The sequence below is a fragment of the Rhinopithecus bieti genome, unplaced genomic scaffold (genome assembly GCF_001698545.2).
Source record: "Rhinopithecus bieti isolate Rb0 unplaced genomic scaffold, ASM169854v2 scaffold_34544, whole genome shotgun sequence".
Taxonomy (NCBI): domain Eukaryota; kingdom Metazoa; phylum Chordata; class Mammalia; order Primates; family Cercopithecidae; genus Rhinopithecus; species Rhinopithecus bieti.
Genome location: NW_016814795.1, coordinates 263,097 through 279,634, shown reverse-complemented (window position 1 = coordinate 279,634; position 16,538 = coordinate 263,097). Strand labels below are relative to the sequence as shown.

The 16,538-nt window shown below is 35.1% G+C and overlaps 1 protein-coding gene across 1 annotated transcript in view; it reads left to right on the top strand.

Annotated features, from left to right (window-relative positions):
* SEMA3E (semaphorin 3E) overlaps positions 1-16,538 on the top strand; it is a 297,545-nt gene that overhangs the window by 188,422 nt on the left and 92,585 nt on the right. Inside the window, 3 exon segments of the mRNA XM_017852378.1 lie at positions 6,309-6,327; positions 6,330-6,367; positions 9,021-9,140. Coding sequence (XP_017707867.1) covers positions 6,309-6,327; positions 6,330-6,367; positions 9,021-9,140 — 177 coding nt within the window.

Sequence of the window (16,538 nt, the reverse complement as noted above, 5' to 3'; positions counted from 1 at the left end):
AAAAAAAAAAAAAAAAAAAAAAAAAAAAAAATGTTTTGTGCAGAACAAATAGCCTAATTTTATGGGTTTTTGTTGATGCTAAACTCTGGAGCAGAACCAAAAGGCATCCTGACTGCCAAAACAAATGAAGAAAATCATTTCCCTTACAAGCTTGGCAGAATGTTTTTATGTGATGGTTTTAAAAAATAACTTTCCATTTCCAGTGAGGTCTTTCTTTGCCATATATTGTCACCTGAGTTAATGTTTGGATGCAGTTCTGAGCCTATTAAACTGTTTAAAAATACCAAACAAACCAAAATAACAACAATAAAACTTTAGTAAACCCATATTTCTGTTACTCCTTTGGAGAGTCCCTATGTGTTGAACTTTAGAGAATGTTCATACTTATCTTCTGTCTCTCTCTTCCATCTACTCGGTGATCTGTTTGACATCCACCCGTCTATCTTTCCTCAGAAATCCTATGAGTCTTTAAGAGCCTAGGTTATTGCTAACATCCTGCAGTATTTCCTTCCTGATTAAACTGGAAAATTTTACTTGTTTTATTCATTTAACATGTTACAGCATTTTCATGCCCACGAACTTGATCTCTCAAACTTCAGTGTAATCTCCTTTGACAGATTGACTTTACCAAGAATGTGATAAAAGGCATATTGACTGATACAAGCCAATCAACAGACGTTGAAAAGCAGAGACTGTGCTTAAGACATTGTGCCAGATAGGCACTGGTAGTGAGACAGAAATAAGTCATTGCCTTGCCCTCTGTAATTTATAGTCTAATAAGAGAGCTAAAATTAAGTACACATCATTGTTGTCCTACATAGAGAAAATAAGAACACTATGAGGGATTAAAGGAGCGAGAAATACTATCTGTTGAAAAAACATCAGCAAAGATTTTGTTGTGAAACTCTGGGAAATGCACCTGAAAAAATAGTTTTGTTATTCTTACAGCAATTGCCATTATTAGTTTTGCTGCTAGGAACAATGCATGTTCTGGCAATCCTAGAAAAGCCATTATTGTCTTCACCATCACATAATATCTTTGTGACAAAAACTGTGAAGGGTCTGAGATTTTATCTTGCTCTCAAGACAGGTTAGCCTGTCACAGTTTCATAGATGTTGTCAGAAAACATTAGACTCTTGGGTCAGAGACAAAAGACTCTATTACTCATGGCACAGCAGGCAGCAAGAGCTTCTTGTTTCCATCAGTGTCTTTGCCCCTCAAGTCCTGCAGGGGGTGATGCGTGGCAGCCTAGGTAGACACTGCACTCAGTGGATATGTGTCACATCTCAGGGACCCCAAGCTTAGGAAACTCCCAATCTTATAAGAGGGCTGTTAGCAAAACTATCTAAACTTTGTCTAGAGGGAGACAAATCTTCCATTTGCCTGGAGGGAGATTCTATTTCTCTCTTTTCAGGCTATTTGAAAAGATATTCTGGAATAAAAGCTGTCAAAAGATGTATAAAAATGCTATGGAGAATGAACCCCTAAACAGTGTGTTTAACTGGAAATGATCATTTTGAAGCCGTTATTTAGGGGAATACAGAGCAATATGCGGTAAAACTAAAGTTTAAAGAAGTCTTCATTTTACATAATAATGAAAAAATGAGTAAGAAGGGATGATACTATTGTAAAAAGAAGCAGAGCCTGTATCTCGTAAGTTATGTTATAAGTATAATGCATTATTCTGAATTATGGAAGAGGTATTATCTAATCTAGTTACATTGATAAGGGAATTAGTCATGAAAATCTTTCCTGACAGATGATCCTAAAAGAATTTATATTTTATTATATACATGATAAAATATATATATTTGTAAACATAGTCTATATATACATGCACATGTTCTAGCATATCTATTTGAATAATTTATACATCTACAGTAAAATCATAATTCCCAAATCAAATTGAATCTCAAATTAGAATGGGTCTTAGAGGTTATTTATTAAAATCTATCCCTGAGTTCAAGAATGGTTTTCCAAAATAATAGATCAGGTCAAGTTTATAAACTCTGCAGGCTCACTTCTAGAATTCACCCTATAGTGGGGTCAGTGATTCCACTCAGGTGTATGCAAAGCTGCACTTGAACCGGATATTGGCTGATATCTTTCCTAAATCGTACATAACCCACTGCCAACATCAACATCTATTCTAGGATTTTATGTGTGTGCTTTTTGCTTTAGGGTTGGTTTTCTATTATGTCACCATTCTTTCCGTGTTTATCTTTTCTTGTTGCAACATCAAAAACAAAACTGTGCTTTCACTTAAAGTTTATATGCCAAAATTGTGTTTTCCTTTCAAAGTTTATACACTACACTATGAAAATTAAAGAACACCTCATGCTGAATATTGTTAGTAAAATACTGCTTGGGGCTCATTGCACCAATGAATAAGAACATCAAAGTAATATTTTATGCCTATAATTCAAAGCATAGAGTGCTTGTTTCTATGATAATAAATTAAATCAGATAGCATTTATCACTATAAAATGGTATTATCACCACTTTGATAAATTCCCAATATTACTCATGTATCAGGAGCTGGATTTGGCTACATAATGTATAAGTTAAGTGACACACCTCTTTCACTTGTGGGATATACATGCCTTACCTGATATTTTACAGGGCATGGCTTTAAGAAAAGAAAAGCGTAAGTCTTATTTATTTTCCTTTTCTTTTAAATTGAGATGGAGTCTCACTCTGTCGCCCAGGCTGGAGTGTAGTGGCGGGATCTTGGCTCACTGCAACCTTTGTCCCCCCGGTTCAAGCAATTCTCCTGTCTCAGCCTCTGGAGCAGCTGGGACTACAGGTGCACACCACCGTGCCTTGCTAGTTTTGTATTTTTTATAGAGACAGGATTTCACCATGTTGGTCAGGCTGGTCGCGAACTCCTGACCTCAGGTGATCCACCTGCCTCAGCCTCCCAAAGTGCTGGGATTACAGGTATGAGCCACTACACCTGTCCTAAAAAGGCTGAATCTTGAACATATTTAGGATTCAAACAAACATGAGATTTTGGAAATTAAAATGCCTGTAGGAATCACTCATGTAAAAGAAAAGTCTGAAACAAATCAAAATATCTGTTCCATTTCAACTCCAGAGGAATGTTGCCACACAGAAATGCATGCCTAGTGTTGCATTTCGTCATATTTTCTAGGGAAATCAGAAATAGGGATTTTATGCAAGATTTTAATTTTTTAAATGTTGGCTCCTAACCTAAAAATAATTACAATTTGCCACTAAATAAAAAAATATCACCAATCAGCAACGCCTAATATTTTGTTCGATAATCAGAATGTCTTTCCAGGCTGACAGAGCATAAGCTGGGATGGTGATGGATAGAGGAAGGGGTGGCAGAAGATAATAGAGACTTTAAGGGAACAAACAAACTGCTGTAGACAGAAGAGTCTGTCTTGCTGTCATAGGCCTACCAATACAGTCTAACAACAGTAAACATTGACATCGCACTGGAAAAGGCTATACCTGAATCCTTCTCAACCAAGGTCTCTGAGGATTCTTAAGCATCCTGAAGAGAAAGAGGTTGTTTGTAAAAATATTAATGATGTCTTGAGAGGCCCATGCTACTTGGCTGTGTTATTTTGACTCCTTCATCAAATTCTTAGGTAGCCTGGGGTATTAGTCCATTTTCATACTGCTATAAAGAACTACCGAGATTGGATAACTTTTAAAGGAAAGAGGTTTAATTGACTCACAGTTCAGCATGGCCAGGGAGGCCTCAGGAAACTTCCAATCATGCTGGAAAGTGAAGGGGAAGCGAAGCACCTTCTTCACAAGGTAGCAGGAAGGAGAAGTGCCGAGCTAAGAGGGAAAAGCCCCTTATGAAACTATCAGATCTTGTGAGAACTCACTCAGTATCACGAGAACAGCATGGAGGAAACTGCCTCCATGATTCAATTACCTCCACCTGGTTTCTCCCTTGAAAATGGGGATTATGGGAATTACCATTCAAGATGAGATTTGCGTGGGGACACATAGCCTAACCATATCATCTGGCTTTGATGGAGGCCATTAAGTAAAAACTGTAGAGTGTTTTGGTGAGAACCAACATCCCTCCAAGATAAATCACCTGACCAGCTGAGCCCATGAAATTGATACGGTCGCATGAGATGGTGCTCCCTCGAAACTCCCAGGGAACCTAAGAAAGGAGGTGGACTGAGCTTTTTCATTCTGGTGAGGGAAGGTGATTGATCCAGCAGATGTGGGGATAAACAATGTTAAGTGGAGACTTAAACTCTTGAGCCACAAAAGCATTTGGTAACTGACCAGTTGCTACAGTTACTCAAATGTATCACATTCCTTTGTTTCCACCCATAGATTTATTGGAATGTGGGTTTGCACAGATATATAAGAATTTTTAAAAGAAACTCCCAAAATAATAGTATCTTTTTGATAAAGCTGTGGTAAGGATTAAATTAGATATTGTGTTTAAAGCACTTGGCACAAAAATTGGAAAACTTGATAATGCTAAGTGAGGGTATGGGGGCGTGGATTGCCAGTACAGACATGTAGCCATTCTGGAGAGCGGTCTGGTACTGCATTCACAGATGCAATACTTACTTGCCCTGAGACCCAGTAATTCTTATCTCATGTATATATATCAACGATTTTCTTACACAGATCCAAAAAGGGCATGTATAAAAAGGTAACAATTTATTTGATGTCATAGAGACTTGGAAGCAATCTGGGTATCCATCACTTGGAGAGTTGATAAGAAAATGTGGGGGAACCACACCTTAACATTACAAAACACTCAGAAACGGCAGACTATATGTGTGCATAGGACTATTGAGGGACCTCAAAAACCCAGTTCTTAGTCAAAAAGATAAGAAAGAGATAAGACTTAACTTCAATACTATTTACATAAATCAGAAATATATGCACAAAAAGCAGTAGTATACACTTTATAAGAATACATACAAATAAATAAGGTACCTGGCAACAGGATACAATAGTTGCCTCCTGGGGGAATGGAAATAAAACATGGAGTGGGAATAAGGAAATAAATAATTAACTAAAATAAAAGAGGAACCTTTTAAGAGTGTTGATGAAAAGGAATCATGAATTAAGTAATATAACAAACTCAAACCTCTGCACATAAATTGATAAAGCAAAAGAAGGAAAAAATAAAATAAAGTTCTTAACACAGTGCCTGGCACATAGTACAATTAATCCTATAGATTAAGCAAAAAGAGGACCAAAAGGAGTCTGAGAAAAGAAAAGGAAAGAAAGTGATAAAGAAAAAAATTTCTTTCAAAAATAACTATGTTTTGCAATTAGAAATTTGTGAAACCAGTTAACAAGTATAGGTATACTGATTTCTGCTAGTGGTCTCAGGAAAGTGCTAGATACTATTGCAGGTGAAAAAGAAAAGTTTGATATATTCTACGTATCAGAGAATAAACCAACAAACTTAAAACATAAGTTTTAAGGAATGTATAAAGGAAGAAAGCAATAAACTTAAAATGCAATGAAACTTTTGGAAATTCAGTTGGAAATAGGTAGAGTTAAACAATGTTTTCAAAAAATAATCACTCTGGGAGGCTGAGGCGGGCAGATCACGAGGCCAGGAGACCAAGACCAAGACCATCCTGGCTAACACTGTGAAACCCCGTCTCTACTAAAAATACAAAAAATTAGCCAGGTGTGGTGGCGGGCGCCTGTAGTCCCAGCTACTCAGTAGGCTGAGGCAGGAGAATTGCTTGAACCCAGGAGGCAGAGGTTGCTATGAGCCGATATCACGTCACTGCACTCTAGCCTGGGTGACAGAGCCAGACTCCATCTCAATAAATAAATAAATAAATAAATAATAAATAATCAAAGAGACAATATGGTGTGTTACTGGGTGATACATTATAAGTCAGCATTAAAGAGTCATTCATCCTTTAATCATTGTATGCAGCAAACATTACGGAGAGCCCACCACACAGCGGGTTCTATGTTAAGTAGTAAAAACACAAGAAACTGCAGGATGTGCCTGAGTTGGAGGAGCAGTTAGGTTTAATATGGGAAAGGGCTGGTTAAGGCATGGCTGTCCTCTGAAGAGCGAAGACTTGAGGTGAACTTTCAAATATATTTTTTTTTAAAAAAGGATTTATCATAAAGTAAAAGCCCAGAGATAAGTTTCTTAATTATGCAAATAATTATGTGAATAACACAAAGCCCCATTGTATCTTATCAGAAAACAGAAAAAAATGGAAATGTCTTGAACTATAGAAGAAAGTGAAATGGTTTTCAGTGTGGTTTATTTTTATATGCAGTTATCATAATAGTACATTATCTTTTATTTTAGATACACTGGCCTAGTACAGCTCTAAAATGGAAGAATGCATAATGAAGGGAAAAGATGCGGTAAGTATTATTCATTGTAAATTAAACAAATCATCAATTATATCCCCAGTTAACCACAAAGAACTGAATCACTGAATTTTTATTTGCTCTTATAAAAGCATGTGTGCAATTTGGTTCATGAAGAAAAAAATGTATAGGCATATAAGACATAATTATGTAAAATTAATTTCAATGTAGAGTTAAAGGAAGCAGAGATGCCATTGAGATCTTGGTTTTTATTTTGTTTTTTAATATCTTAATCAACTTGGGTTTATAAATTCCTTACACTAATGCTTATTTCCCATGTATCTGGCAGAAAAATAATTGCAGGTAATTTTTTTTTCTAGGAACAGTTAAGCACATTCTTTGTGAGAGTTCACTCTACATTGTGTAGTAAATTAGAAAAGAATGAAGAAAAAAAAGTCAACAAAAAGTTTGAGAGAGGCAATAAACACATTTTACCTATTCCTAAATATTTTTAGGGTCTCTTCTCCTTTAAGAAGCAATAGTCTCTTTCTCTATAGTTTCCCTGCTGAGTGTGAGTGGCAACATGCTGTGCATCAGCCCCCGACACAGTCCGTAACACACTAAGACGTCAGTGATAGGACTTTCACATGTGAGCAGTGGCTAGCTGATTTCGTGACACAAATGCACCCTGGAGGAAGGCCTGGATATCTGCCTGTGAAAGTGAACTTATCCTTTTTTTCAGTAAGGAAAAAAAAAAAGTATATAAATGACTAACACACATTATACCAACTCCTCATTCTCTGTAGCAGCTGGGTCACAGCCAAGGAGTGAGTCAGCACATTCCTGTTGCCTTAACCCACAGCATGATGCTGACTAATTGAACATATTCTTAGGCCATGTCAATCTAAGCTCAGCTGAGCCAAAATGTGGTCTAATAGGCTCCCTCTCAGATGTGACAGTGTGTCAAGAGAGGAAATGCAGGTGCTTATGGAAACAAACAACGGATGTTTTCACCATTCCTGAATGATCAGATTCTACCAAATATATGGGTCACCTGAAGAATAAAATATCATGTGATTGCAAATTTGAAGAAGTAAATATACCTATGTGCTCTAGATAATCAATTCAATAGTGCACTCCTCATTCTTGCCAAGTGATTCCGCTGGCCTTTTCTCCTAACACTGTTATAGGATAAACTTTAAAGTGCTGAAATTGCAACAGGTCCTTATAAAACATGACATTAACTGATCATTACGTGTATTGATTTCAAGTAATACTGGGCACTAAAAGAGTCTAGTATTCATTTCATAATTTATTTTTAATGAAATAGCAACACCTAATTTGTCAAAAGAATGCTTACTAAAATTAATTTAGCCAAGTTGATTTTGAAGCAATTGTAAATGTTTCTTTAATTCAGTATACTGATCATTAAATTCACTTACTGATGGATATATTAAAATTTTATTAACATGTGTTATGTATTAGGTGCTATGCTCAATTAACTGGGAAATGCCGAGATGTGTAAAATAGATTCTGTCCTCAAGAAGCTCACAGTTGAATACCAATGTTGACAAACTAGAGCATCTAGGCCAAAGGTGGCTTGTTGCCTATTTTTGTAAATAAAGTTTTATCTGAACACAGCCCCACACATTTAGTTTTGTATTGTTTCTGGCTGCTTTCATGCTATAGCTGCAAAGGTGAATAGTTGCAACAGAGACCAGATAGCTCATCAAACTAAATACATTTACATTCTGGCCCTTTAAAGAAAAAGTTTGCTGATTCCCAGTCTACTACTATTTCTTACAGTAATATAGTAATCTTATCATAGTCCTACAACAAAATGTTGGTTTTATTGGTTAGTTTTCCGAATTTACTTAACAATTCTCTCTGAAAGTGCTTTATGTGAATTTGTGAGTGTGAGAATATAAGACTTACTTTCCAAAACATTAAAATTCTGTTTGTCCTAAATACTGCATATTTTGAGAGGCTAAGGCAGGTAGATCGCTTGAGCCCAGGAGTTTGAGACTAGCCTGGGCAACATGGGGAAACCCCATCTCTACAAAAGATACAAAAAGATTAGCTGGGCCTGGTGGCACGTGCAACTTCCTCCAGTAGTTGCAGCTACTCTGGAGGCTGAGGTGGGAGGATCACTTGAGCCTGGGAAGGCGAGGCTGCAGTGAGCCAAAATTGCACCACTACGTTCCAGCCTGGGCAACAGAGTGAGACCCTGTCTTGGAAAAAAAAAGAAAAAAAGACTGCATATTTCCATATGAATAACTCTATTTTTTCTAATTTTTGGTTTCAATGACTTCATGCTGATGCATTGTTTGTACTGTACTTAAAAAACCAACGGCGTTGGGAACAGCTTAATTACTTAGTGGAACATGTTGCCATGAGAATTTTTACACTTGAAGAAATTTCTGAATAGTGCTTTTTTCATTCCTCAATTGTAAACTAGAATACATGAAAAATGATACACTCTCATTATAAAATGTAATTTACACATCACTGCTAACCAAAATGTGTTTCAGTAACCCCAATTTCTTCTCCAAGTTCTTGTCCTCTTTTCTTCTACCCCTCTTGCCTCCTTCGCCCAACAGAGATTTATGGTAAAACATGAACTTTCTAGGGCTAGGAAAACAAAATCAAAGAGGACTAAATATGTTTATTATACTGATAGATTCCTTCCTTTTTTTTCCTGCTTTAGGGTGAATGTGCAAATTATGTTCGGGTTTTGCATCACTATAACAGGACACACCTTCTGACTTGTGGTACTGGAGCTTTTGATCCAGTTTGTGCCTTCATCAGAGTTGGGTATCATTTGGAGGTAAGATGTTTCACTCATTGCTATCAATAAAAATAATGCTTAAAACAATCTTGTTCTCAAAGAAAGACTACAGCATTTCTTCCCAAGAAAGATAAATGCATTTGTGATGTACTGAATCAGTTTGCTTGAGACAGATAAATTATCTTTCTGGGCCTTCAAAATTCTTGTCAGGTACAAAATCTGTGAACCAATTAATTCGCTATGTACTCAATTCACTGAACAATTTTATTTGCTTAATTCGCCCACTTAAGAACATCACTTAACATCAAACTGTGTTCTCTGTTGTGTTATATTAATATTTTCATTAATTTAACCACCAAACTGGAATATGTGTATAGGTGTGTGTGTATGTGTGTGTATATATATAATTTATATAAATAAAATATAATATTTTACAGGGGGCATGCAAAGACTTTTTGATTCTGTAATTATTTTCTTATGGTCAGATGAGGTAGGGAATGCAGGAGGAGGGAATAGTTCAAACTGAGTTAAGGTAAATATTACTTGGTGCCAGTTACAAATCTCTTCTGCTAAGACTTTGCCACTAGGTGATACTGCATAATAAAAGCAAATCCCAACTGAATCCTGCCACACATATAATACCTACTAGCAAGCAGGCTCAAAGATCAGTCATATAACCTATTCCTGTAAGCTGAGTGAATCTCAACTCTCATTAATTTTAGGTACATTTTGAAGCACTGTATATCACAATTTTACCCTGAAGCATATGAAACAATATACTCATGCAGAATCTGTTATTTGTCATCTACATTGGAAGGCAGAGTCCTACGCTAAGACAAGGCATAGATAAAATAGAGTTCTAGGTATTCTGTTGTTAAGCAGCTAGACTCATGATTCTTATATTCCATTTATGAAAGTGCAGCAGTGGCCATAAAATATTAATATTTTAAGCCACCACATACAAACAACACCATTTCACCACTAAAATGTTATTTCTGATATTCCTTATACTAGTTAACACTCAGGTGCAAATATAATTCGAAGTATTTGAAGTGCTTAATAGCTGCCCCTAGAGAGTGCCTGTGATTTAACTACTTCAGCTGTTAACTATCTGTATAGGCAGATTCTATCATTAGCATATTTTAAATGTTAACTAGCTACCCCTAGTTGTAGATTAAATTAAGTAACATCTAAAATACATCACGGTATATTTACTGAATCATTTTAAAGAAACAATGCAGATGATATAATAGAACTTTAGGGATATGGAAGGCGAATCAAGCCACTGTAAGGTCAGAATATATAGATGTATACAACAAAGTATACATAAGTATATGCGTGTGTATGTGTAGACACAGAATATATACCTCTTGTCGTGCAAATCTGCTAGAAACAAATTCAGTTTCATTTATTTTAAAATGCTTTTGTTTCATCTGTATTTTTAAAGGAATTTTCCTTCTTATAGAATTCTGGGTTAAAAGTTGCTTTGTGGTTTTGTTTTGTTTTCTCCTTTCAGTATCTCAAAACTACTTTGTCTTCTAATCTCTTTCTAATATAAAGTAAAGCTTTATTCCTATTGATGTTTCCCTTTTAAAATTGCTTTTATCTTTTCAGATTTTGTCTTTGTCATTGCTTTTCAACAGTTTCAATAGTGTGACTTTATGTGTGAAGGAGTGGGAGGGATCAGTATCTGTATTTCTTAGGATACTGAGATTCTGGATACCTAACGTTATTCTTTCCATCTAATTTGGTAAATATTGGTCATTATTTCTTCAAATAATATTTCTCCTTCATTTACCCACTCCTTTCCTTCAGGATATATATATAAACACACACACACACACATATATACATGTATATATACATATATATTTCTTATATATAAGAAATATATATGCATATATATAAGAAATATATATGCATATATATGTATATAAATAACAGACAAAGAAAAAATATATATATATTTGTTAGACTTCTAGGCATTGATCTAAGACACACAGTTCATTTTTATTCAACCTTTTTTTCCTCTACTTTTCAGATTGGAAAAATTCTATTGATTTATATTCAAATTCATGTACTCTTTCTCCTGATATCTCCAATACGTTACTAAGCTCACCCCATTGGATGTACCATACAGAGCGTAGTTTACTTGAAAGGTGTATTAGCCCATGTAAATTTGCAATGGGCAGTAACCACCTTTTTCAGTTTTGCAGCCACTACCTTTTATTTACTTGCACATACAGTTCAGATGTTGGACAGCGATGCTGAAGATAATTTACAAGGATACATACCATAGCTTCTAGATTTCACCACTCACTTTTCTGCTTGAGTTCTAGCCATTCATTTCCACATGAATTAAGGGATTTCCTCAAGTGAAAAATCTCTCTAGTCTTTGTCTATTCTTAATTGATCTCCAGTGCTTTTTAGACATTTTAAAAAATAAATCATATATATATACACATATATATAGTTTATCATCATTTTATTTGAAAGATTTGTCCAATATAAGATGCATTATCAGTAGCAGAACTGGAACTTGGTGTACTTTAACTTCATACACATGATAGTGAATAACTTTATCTCATGTAATTATCTAAATATTAAATATGATTGAAATATTTGAGTCATGTTAGAATCTTTAAATATGATTGAATATTATTTCAATCAAATTCCAATAGTTGAATGCTTATATGATTGAAATACTATCCCTCATAATTATCTAAATATCAGATATAATATATTTTGAAAAAATTATATATATACATACATGTCACAAAAGGAAGTGGTGACCATCCAATAATAAAAGCAGTATGAGATTTATCCCCAAAACACCATTTAAAGTCTTAATGCGATTTTACATGAGGGAATGAAAAGTTACAAATCATTTAGTCAAGGAGAATACTTTGATTAAGTAGCGAAGAGGCAATGATGTATGGAATCGGTTTGCAGAAATTTATGCTGGTTAGAGAACAGCAGGAGATAAAACTGGGGTAAGTTGGTGGAAGATTTTAATACTAGACATTGGCACTCTGTGTTATTGTAAAGACAGCATGGAGACCATGAAGGAGTTTTGAACAGAGTATTTGATTGACAAGACATTCATAATATTTAAGATTGATTCAAGCAGGGAGAGATGAAAAGCAGAGAGAAATTTAAGGAGGCTATTACATGATCTTTATGAGAGATCATGAAGGTATTTAACACTGTTGTTGCAATAGTAAAGAAAAGGAAGTGTTGAACTCAAGTGAGAAGCTGCTCAGCAGGAGAGTTTCTATAACTTAGCATTTTGTCTGATGTCAAAGATGAAAGGGAATTAAAAAACAATTCTAACTTTATTTCTTGCTGATTGGGAAGAAATACAAAGTTCTTACCAGCAAGAGAGAGCTATGGAAGTGGGGTAGGTTTTTGTAAGAATCTAACAGATGTCCAGTATTTCTGTTTTAATTTTTTCATTTTCACTTATGGTTATTTGAAAGATTGAGTCTGGAGCTAGGAGAGGGTGTTCTCAGAATAGATTGAATTATTAAACCCTGGGGAAGTAGTTAATAGTTTCCTCTGAGAGTCTGTCTTCTCTTCCTCTCTCTCTCTCTCTCTCTCTCTCTCTCTCTCTCTTTCATACTGCTCTCACTTTTCTTTTCTCACTCTCACTTTCCCAAAATAACTTAAAAAGTGCCATTATTTAGGTGCTGGTAGAATTTCTAGGGAGTATCATGACATTCAGAGAAAGATTGGATATAAGGCAAATCAGGTTAGTGCAAAATCAGAATTACATTTGTAAAAGAAGAACCGTTTTAAAAGGATAGTTAATATTATGAATGGTACAGTTTTAGTAAGGGGATAAGTAATTAGAAAGGGAATTACTGAATAGTGACACAATAAATGCAATAATGTCATTGATTTAATCAAGAAATAGAGTCATGCTGGGCACAGTGGCCTGTAATTCCAGCACTTTGGGAGGCTGAGGCTGACGGATCACTTGAGGTCAGGAGTTCAAGACCAGCCTCAGCCTGGCCAGTATGGTGAAACCCTGTCTCTACTAAAAATACAAAAATTAACCAGACATAATGGCCGGCACCTGTAATCTTGACTACTTGGGAGGCTGAGGCAGGAGAATTGCTTGACCCTGGGAGGCAGAGGTTGCAGTGAGCCAAGATCGCACTATTGCACTCCAGCCTGGGCAACAAGAGCAAGACTCCGACTCGAAAATAGATAAATAAATAAATGAAAGAAACAGTCATTAAAGAAAATAAATATAGAGAAGAACATAAAAAGTGTAAGAATGCTGAAAGAAGATTTTTCTTAGAATAGCAGATAGAGAAAACTTAAATTATTTATTTTTTGCTACAGGCGTTGTTGATGAGCTTTTGATTTTGCATCCTACTTAATCCCTCTATTTTTATGGGGGGATTTCATGGAGAATTAAATGAATGTCCCTGCTACTATTCTCTCAAAAGTCTGAGAGTATTTTTTAAACATTAACAAGTGATACAGATATAAACTACTACAAGTTTATGTCTACCTCTGATTTTACTCATGTCTCAAAGAAAACAGAAATTATGTGTTGAATGTAGACGCTCAGACAATAAGAAAGAGAGTTTTATGTATAAAGCACATATTTCTAGATAATTGACAGACACCTTGAACTCTTACAAAATTAAGACGGTTTTCATTACTTAACAGCCAACATTTCTCTTAAGAATGAGAAGACTTTAACACAATAATATTAGCATGTTACTATTTGTATTAGTTTTCTTTCTTGCAAACAAATTACCAAAAATGTAGCTGATTAAAACACAGCTTCACACACTTATGATCTCACAGTTTCTATGGGACAAGAGAGTCCAGGCACTGTTTAGTTGGCTTCTCTGCTAAAGGTCTCCCAAGGCTGAAATCAAGGTGCTGCAATCTTTCTGGAGCTCAGGGTCATATTCCAAGTTCATGAGGTTATTGGCAGAATTCATTTCCTTGCAGTTGTAAGACCAAGGTCGTTATTTTCTAGATGGCTGTCAACCAGGGCCTGCTGTCAGCTTCTAGGGGCCACGTGCAGTTCCTTGCCATGCGGCCCTGTCGTAACATGGCTGCATACTTCTTCTAGGCCAGCAGGCGAATCTTTCTGTTCAGTTTATTAAGAGGGAATCATACAACACAGCTTCATCATGACAATGACTATCCCATCATGTCTGCCATATAAAGTAGTATAAGGAGTGATTTCTTACCATATTCACAGATGGGCCTACACCCAGAGGAAGGGGATTGTATAGTACAACTATATTTGAGAGTGGGATTCTTGAACAACATAAACATTCTACCTACCACAGTATTCTTTCTATATCTTACATGTGAAAGAAAGGTTGCATTAATACAGGTGTTTTTAGAAAATGTTTCTGGGAGAGGCAAGGCATAGGCCCAGAATGAAGGATGAGAAATGAAGCTGTTCTTTGTTTGAACTTTGTAGTGCTCCTCTTAAAAGAAAACTGCATTTCTCCTTGCAAAGATTAAGGGATGAAAGTGTGGGCCATCTCCAGAATTTTTCTGCCCAAACCTGGGAAAATTTGATTGTCCTTGAGAGCATAAGCATTTGAATATAGACTGCTGCCATATTTTAGCAGTGTACAGTATCTTTTCTCAGTCTATATTTATAGCATATTTATATTAAGTATGCAGACTAAATTAGTCATGCAAATATATTTTGCATCAAACAGTGTTCTCTATGATTTTCAGTATATGGTTTTGATAAAAGTTTCCTCTAGTGCAGAAAGTAGCAGCGCGCTATTTGGATAATCATAAGGATTATACATATACCTCTGAGAATACAAATCTCTCTGAAAATATGTTAGACACTTTACACAAAAAATGTTTTCACAAGGTAGTCCACAGTTAAATGTTATAGACTGAAATATGTCTTTTTCTAGTTGCTTGTATTCTGTAGTTAAATATTTTGTATAATGACAGCAAGAGATTGCTATTTAGACATAACAATGTTCTTGCCTTTTAAAGTCATGTGTGTTATATGTTATCTCATTGGTCCCTGAAAGCTTGAACTTCATATTTTAAGTAACTATTGAAAATACATTTTTAGGCAATGGTTATTATTCCAAGTAAATTAAAACATACATGCTACAAATACATGAATTTTAAAATCAGATGTTTTCCTCAAAAGTATTTTATTAATGTTTGTTTCTTAACTTTGTTTTGGTTCTGTTTGTAGTACAAAGTAAAAATTTCATTGGGATATTCAGCAAAACTTGTAAGTTTTTGAGGTTCGCCCATTATGTGACTGAAATTTGTCTTTTCTCTTTTACAACTGAGATCACTATAGCCATGCATTTAATATTCTTTGTTCTTTCACAAAGAAATATGCATATCTTAATTTCACAAACCATTTTCTTTAATATCAGTTCTTCCTGTACCCAATTCTAAACCCCTGAAATTCTGAAGACTTCTAAATTTATTTTAATGAGTTTCTGTTGTATCTGTTTATTACTGCTTGTTTATCAAAATTATCTTAATAGTACATAAAATATTAAAGATAATCATTTTAAAATAATTTGTAAAATCTAGAGTGGGTAATAGCCAATTGAATGGAATAAATATATGAAAATTTACATTACTTTTATAACATTTATACTTTCAGATAATTTTATATAATAAACGAGACTTTAGTGAACAAAATGTCCAGTTTGTAATTTGTACCAAGATATTTTATAAACATTATTGGTCACATGATGTGAAGAATGACTCTGGTCTGTAATTTCTTGATCCATTTATGTGAAAATAATACATAGAAATGTTTTACTGATTTTAAAATTATGGTAATTTTTAATATTCTCATTTTGAATAAGTGATTAGAAGGTAATGAGTACCCCCTATGAAGTCAGAATATGTTTTGTTTTGGTGTCAGTCTATGAGAGTTTCATTCTGCAGACTAATTACTGCATATGGTTTTGTTTGTTTTGTTTCGACTTTTGCTAGAAAAGTAATGGAGATTAAGGGTCATAAAAAGGGAGATTACCTGACAATGGTATTTTTTTTTTCAGTAGGAGAAATGGGAGTATTTTATGCATTGGATTTGATATTGAAAGTTAAATGTGAAAGAGAAAATTATTTACACTAACGTAGTAGTTATCCGATAAATATCCAGCTCATGCCTGTAATTCCAGCACTTTGGGAGGTCAAGGTGGGCAGATCATGTGAGGTCAGGAGTTTGAGACTAGACTGACCAACGTGGTGAAACCCCATCTCTACTAGGAATACAAAAAATTAGCCAGTCATGGTGGCAGGCCCCTGTAATCCCAGCTATTCCAGAGGCTGAGGCATGAGAATTGCTTGAACCTGGGAGGCAGAGTTTACAGTGAGCCAAGATCGCACCACTGCATTCCAGCCTGGGTTACAGAGCAAGACTCCATCTCAAATATATATATATATATATATATA